Source organism: Rutidosis leptorrhynchoides, chromosome 7 (genome assembly GCF_046630445.1).
Source record: "Rutidosis leptorrhynchoides isolate AG116_Rl617_1_P2 chromosome 7, CSIRO_AGI_Rlap_v1, whole genome shotgun sequence".
NCBI classification, from domain to species: Eukaryota; Viridiplantae; Streptophyta; class Magnoliopsida; order Asterales; family Asteraceae; genus Rutidosis; species Rutidosis leptorrhynchoides.
The window spans coordinates 333,798,241-333,806,630 of record NC_092339.1 but is presented as its reverse complement, the minus strand read 5'-3'; the positions used below and the strand labels follow the sequence as shown (position 1 = coordinate 333,806,630).

At 35.3% G+C, this 8,390-nt stretch overlaps 1 protein-coding gene across 1 annotated transcript; it reads left to right on the top strand.

Annotated features, from left to right (window-relative positions):
- Nucleotides 1–303: 303 nt before the first annotated feature.
- On the top strand, nucleotides 304–7,528 carry LOC139856815 (chaperone protein ClpB4, mitochondrial). Its single transcript, XM_071845523.1, has 10 exons — nucleotides 304–696; nucleotides 2,188–2,403; nucleotides 2,757–2,991; nucleotides 3,098–3,293; nucleotides 3,422–3,476; nucleotides 3,564–3,714; nucleotides 4,365–4,673; nucleotides 4,754–5,019; nucleotides 5,450–6,379; nucleotides 7,005–7,528. The coding sequence occupies exons 1-10, from the start codon at nucleotides 403–405 to the stop codon at nucleotides 7,296–7,298; spliced, it is 2,946 nt and encodes a 981-aa protein (XP_071701624.1). The 5' UTR covers nucleotides 304–402; the 3' UTR covers nucleotides 7,299–7,528.
- Nucleotides 7,529–8,390: the final 862 nt, after the last annotated feature.

Genomic DNA, 8,390 nt, shown 5'->3' with positions numbered 1-8,390 from the left:
AGCGAGAATATAGGGCTCGTTATCTAGTGTTTTTTAACGATTTCCATTTCGCGCGTAGTTAGTGCCTATATATAGGAGTTAATATGCTGCTTAGTTATGAGGAAAAGAATAAGCCCATTACCATAAGAATAAGTTTACGGTTTGACGGCCCACAATGGGTAAGGAAAATTCGAACCACGCGCGGTTCACGTGCAACATGCTAAAATCACACATTCACTAGGACCGGGAGAGTTCCAAACCAGAGTGTGTTTCTAGAACCTTCACCTTCTACAATCATCCCTCTTGTTCTCCAAGTTTCCTCTTCTAAATCCTTCTCACTTTTCAACTTTCATCTCCATCTATCTTAATTCATCAACCACACTCCAACAACAATCAATCATCACACATAACTCTAATCCAACAATGGCTGCTGCAGTCATGTTACGGAAAACCTCCACTTACAACACAATCAGACGCACTCAATCAGCCCTAATTGCAGTCGTAAATGGTTCTTTTAACGCACCTCGTTCTCAATCTCGGTCCAATTTCTCGTCTCTTACTCGCGCATCTGACATTATATCCCCAAATAACGTTATTACGCCACGGCCGTTCGCGAATTATATACGTAGCATACCTCATGGAAGCTTAATTGGATACAATAAGATTTCGTTTTCAAGTCACAGACTGTATTCATCTGATGCTCCAAGCTTATCTCCGGTAATTAATATTTTTTAGTTTTGGAATGTTGTATTTGAATGTGTATGTATATATCCATAGGTTTATGGTATTGTGAATTGCTGTATTGATTGAATTTTCTCCGATGTCGGCCATATACTCATTTTTGTCTCACTGTCGGCTATATACTTTCAAAAGGTGTACCAATATAAGCCACTATACTGTTTTTACCTGCAATGAAAACAATTGATGACGTGGCTTCTAAGTAGTCTTCAGAATAAAAATTGAAAGTATATAGCTTACACCGGAATAAAACTTGAAAGTATATGACTACTTAGAATATAAAATGTAAAAAAAAGTTGGATAATTAACTTTACCGGTTCAACAGGTAACCGGTAACGAAATGTTGACATTGTTACACTTTTTGAAAGTGTGTGACCGACAGTGAGACGAAAATGGGTATATGAGCGACAACGGATATTTGAGAAAGTATATAGCCTATTTGTAGATTTATGAAGTACCATGTGCATTGATAACCATTAATATTTCATGTTTTTATTGAAAGTAATTACAAGATGTTTAGAGTTTATAGCTGCAGCTGAATGTAATACATGCTATATTGATGTAATCATGTAAAAACGTATTTTAGGGTGATTTGAATGTAGAAGATGATCAATGGAAAACTCAAAAACATCCTTACTTTGGCTAAAATGATCCATTCTATATAATCAATGGAAGTATTTGCTTCTGATATCAAGTTATAATTTTTACTATAGAATTTTCATTATTTGACATAAAAAGTGGGTTGCCTGACAAGTTAAAACACTGGTAGTGTGCTGATTTAACTATTATCTAGGAAAGGATTTCATCCATCAAAAGATACTGAAGTTGCTATAAACAGCTTTATTATCGGAATTCGGAATATTAATAATTGCAAGGAATGTAGTGAGTCCGCATTATTGTTCTAAAGATAGTGGTACAGACGTACAGTTGGATCAGGTCGAACTTTGGGAATATAGGGTTACCAATATCCGTTTAGGCGACAAATTATAAATGGTGGATTAAAAATTTAAAATCTTTTATCTCCAAGTATTTGTCGCGCCTTACCTTATGATGTACATTTCTAGTATCTAATAGACTTTCCTATTCATTATATTTATATCCTATGTTATAATGAAGTTATGACCACTGTATATCATATCTAGTTAGTTTAAAAAAGTCAAAGAACCTTGCAAGTTTGGTATTACTTGGATAGGTTATGTCCGCTTGATATGAATTAGTGAACAATCATAACAGTACGAAATGATCAAGTATGACACTATTATTTTTTTATTTAATACGTCAACACAATTGTAGCTTGATAGGTGGTTGGAAGACTTGCAATGTAGAACGCAAAACCCATTATGTGGAATGTCATTGTATCTCTTATTCAGTGATATTTCATCAATCATTATGTGTGATATTTCAGCAATCATTATGTGTTTTCACATGTGTTACGAGTTCTTTGTATAAAACCTTTTGTTTCAATGTCAGAATAATAAGGAGTACACAGAGATGGCATGGGAGGGAATTGTTGGTGCAATAGATGCAGCACGAGGTAGCAAACAACAAATTGTAGAAACTGAGCACTTAATGAAAGCACTTTTGGAGCAAAAAGATGGGTTAGCAAGACGCATACTAACAAAGGCTGGATTGGACAACACATCGGTTCTACAAGCTATAGATAACTTTATAGATCAACAACCAAAGGTATTACTATTGACATGAATAGGTTATTGATTTTTATATCTTTCGAGCAAGCAACACTCCCTACTTGGGAGGGACTTTATAGGGAGTACTCGACAATTCGGGGAGTACTCGAATGTTGACCAAGTTTGACTTTGACCTTTTTGATTGATTCTTGACCGATTCTGACCTAGTTTTCTGAGTAATCTTGAGTATGACCGAGTTTCAGAGTAATCCCGAGGTTTGACCAAGTTTGACTGAGTACTTGGAGCTCTCCAAAAACCTAGTACTCGGGGAGTATTCGGGAGTAATTCCGAGTTTTGCAACCATCTTTTGAGTTTTGTAAATGAAAAAAGTGAGTAATATTTCTTTTGTAGGTCAGTGACACCAGTTATCCTGTACTCGGGTCAAATCTGAGTACTTTGCTTGAAAATGCGAGAAAGCATAAGAAAGAAATGGGCGATGATTTTGTATCTGTGGAACATCTTGTATTGGCGTTCCACTCAGATAAAAGATTTGGAAAGCAGCTGTTCACAAAGTTGCAGCTAACTGAGAAATCATTAAAAGATGCTGTTCAAGCTGTTCGTGGAAATCAGAAAGTAACCGATCAAAGTATAACCATTAATTTCTGTTTTTCAAATATTAATGCTCATGTTTTCTATTAACATATTGAATATTGATAATGATATTTTCGTATTGCTATATGTATTTGATACAGATCCCGAGGGGAAATACCAGGCACTTGAAAAATACGGTAATGACTTGACTGAACTTGCTAGGAAGGGTAAACTTGATCCAGTCATTGGCCGAGATGATGAAATAAGGCGGTGTATTCAGATATTATCTAGAAGAACAAAGAATAACCCTGTTATTATTGGCGAGCCCGGTGTCGGGAAAACTGCAATTGCAGAAGGGTACGTTTTTTTTGAATTTAGCATGTATATTTATACTCAATTATAATGTATATGTATATGTATATATTTGTATATTTCACATTTAATGGTTGAAGTTTAAAACTATTATATATTGATGTATCCTGCAGATTAGCTCAAAGAATTGTGCGTGGAGATGTTCCTGAGCCTCTTAAGAATCGTAAGGTTAGAACAGTTTCCATGTTACCATCTATTTTAACGTTTTTAATTTGTCTTGTAATGACAAAATTGCCCTTGGTTTAATATCTGCAGCTTATATCTCTGGATATGGGTTCATTGCTTGCTGGTGCTAAATACCGAGGAGATTTTGAGGAGAGACTTAAAGCTGTGTTGAAGGAAGTCACAGCTTCAAATGGAGAAATCATTTTGTTCATCGACGAGATTCACACCGTAGTTGGTGCAGGTGAGTGATTTTACTTTTTGTTTATCATAATAGACATAATTACGTGGGCGGTCCTTGTGGTTAGCACAGATTACATGCTCAGTCCCTAAACTTACTCTTTTGTGTGGTCAGTCCTCATGGTTTCTCTAAGGGCGCGTCTGATAAAACTGAATGATTTAGCGCTGAATGGTTCATAATCTGAATGGTTCAAAGTCTCTGAATGAATTTAGTTATGAATGACAATAAGCTGTTTGATAATCATTTTGAATAAACAATATAAATCAATTAAATCAACTTGTTATCGTTTAGCATTAACAAAAACTTCAATATACTTATTTGATAAGTGTTCTGGATATGGTTTAAGAAGAATATTACATAAAATTTAGCCTCTTAATGGTTAAGAAAGAGAGTTTTTTTAACTCTGAATGGTCCAACACTGAATACTGAACTATTCAGCACCATATCTCATTCAGAAGTCGAAAACAAACGCACTGTATGCTGAATGGTTAGAGGTAAACAAACGCACCCCAAGACCGATATGTCCGTCAGTAGTCTCAGGGACTGTACGTGTAAGACTCCCAAACCATGAGGACTGTCCACGCAAGAAAAAAACTTTAAGGACTATCCGCGTAATTATGTCTAAATAAGGTGATGATTGTTTGTGTGTATAGGAGCTACTGGTGGATCAATGGATGCGGGAAATTTGTTAAAACCAATGCTTGGTCGAGGCGAGCTACGATGTATTGGAGCAACTACATTAAACGAATACCGAAAGTACGTCGAAAAGGACCCTGCTTTGGAGCGTAGGTTTCAACAAGTATTTTGTGATCAGCCGTCTGTTGAAGACACTATTTCAATTCTTCGTGGGTTACGTGAACGGTATGAACTGCATCACGGGGTTAAAATATCTGATGGTGCTCTAGTTTCGGCTGCTGTTCTTGCTGATCGATACATAAGTGAACGATTTTTGCCTGATAAAGGTAAGAACTCTAAACAATGTTGTTATCATAATTTAAATTTACTGTTCTTATCATGTATTGATGTTAGTTTGTGATTGCAGCTATTGATCTAGTAGATGAATCTGCTGCAAAACTGAAAATGGAGATTACTTCTAAGCCTACTGAATTGGACGAGATAGATCGGGCCGTGTTAAAGATTGAAATGGAGAAACTTTCGCTTAAAAACGACACTGATAAAGCATCCAAAGAACGGCTGATGAAGCTGGAGAGTGATTTAGAATCGTTGAAAGAGAAACAAAAAGAGTTTAATGAACAGTGGGAACGTGAAAAATCACTTATTACCCGCATAAGGTCAATCAAGGAGGAGGTAATTTTTTTATTTATTTTTAATGCATATTTAATATATATAATAAATAATAAATTAAAATATTGTAAGTGTTTGTGGGTCAACCTATCACACTGAACCATGAACAAAGTCGCAAAAATTGCTACTCGGGGAGTACTCTGTCGGAACGTTTTAAGGAGTACTCGGCAACTCGGGGAGTACTTGGATGTTGACTGATTTTGACCAAGCTATGTCAAATTTTGACTGATTTTCCGAGTTTTGACCGTTTTTCTGAGTAATCCCGAGTTTTGGCTGAATTTGACCAAGTTTGATCTAGTTTGACTGATTAGTTGCCGGATACTCCCCGAGCTGCAAAAACCCATCATACTGAACTATGAACCGTATCGACTGAATCTCTATTGGATATTATATTGTTTCATGCTATTTGTTGATTATGCTTTTGTGTCCAAAGATTGACAGGGTAAACCAAGAAATGGAAGCTGCTGAACGTGATTACAATCTGAACCGTGCTGCTGAGCTCAAATACGGAACATTAATGACCCTCCAACGCCAGCTAGAAGAAGCCGAGAAGAATCTATCTGAATATCAGCGTTCCGGAAAATCATTCCTGCGTGAAGAAGTAACAGATATCGACATTGCTGAAATCGTAAGCAAGTGGACCGGAATACCGTTATCAAATCTTCAACAATCCGAGAGAGATAAACTTGTTTCGCTTGAACAGGTTCTTCATAAAAGAGTAGTTGGTCAAGATATGGCAGTCAAATCTGTTGCAGATGCAATAAGACGGTCAAGAGCAGGACTATCTGATCCAAACAAACCAATAGCAAGTTTCATGTTCATGGGTCCCACTGGTGTTGGTAAAACCGAGCTCGCAAAATCCTTAGCTAATTACCTCTTCAATACAGAAAACGCTCTTGTAAGAATTGATATGAGTGAGTATATGGAAAAACATGCAGTTTCAAGGTTAGTTGGTGCGCCACCTGGCTATGTCGGTTATGAAGAAGGTGGTCAACTTACTGAAATCGTGCGCCGAAGGCCGTATTCGGTTGTCTTGTTCGATGAAATCGAGAAGGCGCATCATGATGTGTTCAACATTCTTTTACAGTTGTTAGATGATGGACGAATAACCGATTCTCAAGGAAGGACTGTCAGTTTTACAAATTCGGTTGTGATAATGACATCTAATATCGGTTCACATTACATACTTGATACTCTCCAAAGCACACATGATAGTAAGGATGCAGTTTACGAATTGATGAAAAAGCAGGTTGTTGAATTGGCTAGGCAAACTTTCCGTCCTGAGTTCATGAATCGAATTGATGAGTATATTGTTTTTCAACCACTCGACTCCACACAAATCAGAAACATTGTTGAAATCCAGGTACAATTCCTCTGTGTACTCGATTCATAGTGTTTGGCAAACTTAACTTTAAAAATAGTTAATTGCGTTTTAGGAGACTCAAAACGTGAAAATGAAAAAGCAAGTCACCCTAAGGAAGGAGACTCAAAACGTGAAAATGAAAAAGCATGTCACCCTTACCGTAGTAAAACGTGATATTATATTACCCGATCTTTTACTTTCTTGCCTATTTTTCTTCCTAACAGTTTGTTAATTTAATCAAATAATCTTACTTATCAAATAATTAATCAAATAACTACAAACTGATTATTAGTTTATTGTGTTACCACATAGCATAATTAAATTCAAACTCCATTAATGTATAATACGTCTACAGCAGCTGATTATTTGATTATGATTAAGTTAATTATTTGATTATAATTATCTAAAACGCATAATCAATTTTTTAAAATGCGAAACCAAACACCCCAGTATTATGTTACCACTTTGGGCAATTTCGATTTTAATATTTCCTGAAATGTGAGAAACTGAATTTATGCTGCTAGTTTTTCACAAGCTTGAACTGATATATGTTTTCAAATTTGTATTTCATGTTTTTCTGTTCTGGTAATTTTCCCTAATCTAAACGGCCGTAATTGTGTTGCAGTTGAATCGTGTGAAAGATAGGCTTAAACAGAAGAAAATTGATTTGCGTTACACAGCGGAAGCTATTGATACTCTTGCTAAATTAGGGTTTGATCCCAACTTCGGTGCACGACCAGTGAAGAGGGTAATTCAACAGATGGTTGAGAATGAGATTTCGATGGGTATATTGAGGGGTGATTTCAACGAAGAAGATACTGTTATCGTTGATGTTTCATCATCGGCTAAGAATGGTTTACGTATTACGAAACTCGATAGCCAATCTGGTATTGAGGAGGGCATTGTTGTGAATAACTAAGTTAGCCTTGTGAGTTGTTTATAAATGAAACATATCCCATAGTTTTGGTTTTTGTCAAAAATCTAAATGCTACCAGACCTTTAATTCATTGTTCTAGCTTCTCTTCCTAGACTTAGATATGCTTCTTTGTTGGCATTATATTCACCAACATACTAATCAAGGGGTTTTACAGTTTACGACGGTAAAAAGGTTATTTTGCCATTTTTTTTCTTTTTCTCCACTCTACTGGAATTGGGTATTGTTGTTGTTGTTTTTCTTTTTCTGTTTTACTACGTCTTTGGCGTCATTGTAACGTTATCGTTTTTTTATTGAGCTTTTTGGTGGGTTTCTTTGGCACAATGAAGTGGGCCCCTAATTTACTAGTTCGTCAAAGCTTTCCACTTTCTTGTCTCTTTCTCTTTTCCAAATGAACAGTGAAAAGTATATGAAATATGAAAATGCATTGAACTTTCACTAAATTCCTATTGTATGCATTCAATTTTCAAAACTCCTATCGTATGTATTCAACTTTCAAATATGTACTATTGTATACATTCAACTTTCAAAACTCCTATTTTTTGACGAAGTGAGTCCCTCAACATAACAACCGTTAGTTATTTCCGTTACATTTAAACAATTTTCATCTCATCTTCAAACTCAAACTCACTAAAACAATAAGTTATAAGAACTTGCAACCTCAGCTAATCTGTAGTAAAAAATTTGAAATATAAGTCCGTTATCAACAAACAAAAAGTGAAATAAATCTCAAAAAGGAATCAACTTCAATTATTTTACATATTCATTTAACAACAAAAAAATTAATGAAATTTCTTTTAGATCTAAGAAAAACTTGCAGAAAAAGAGCATCCATATCAGTCCTAAAAGCAACAAATTAATAAAATCAAATAAAGCATTCAATCTTAAAACCCTAAATCCCCAAATTGATAAAACAAATTATAACAATTATAGTTAAAATCCAAAAACCCTAAATTCCTAAATTGATAAAACAAATTATAACAAGGGATTAAACAAATGAATAGCAACCTTAAACCTTTGATTTAAGAAACATTGAAAAACAGGAACATTTATGTACTAAATCCGACACTAAATCTG

Coding starts and splice junctions, on each gene's coding strand:
- LOC139856815 (XM_071845523.1), top strand. CDS start 403: ATGGCTGCTGCAGTCATGTTACGGAAAACCTCCACTTACAACACAATC. Junction 697..2,187: donor ATGCTCCAAGCTTATCTCCG/GTAATTAATATT, acceptor TTTCAATGTCAG/AATAATAAGGAGTACACAGA. Junction 3,477..3,563: donor AGCCTCTTAAGAATCGTAAG/GTTAGAACAGTT, acceptor TAATATCTGCAG/CTTATATCTCTGGATATGGG.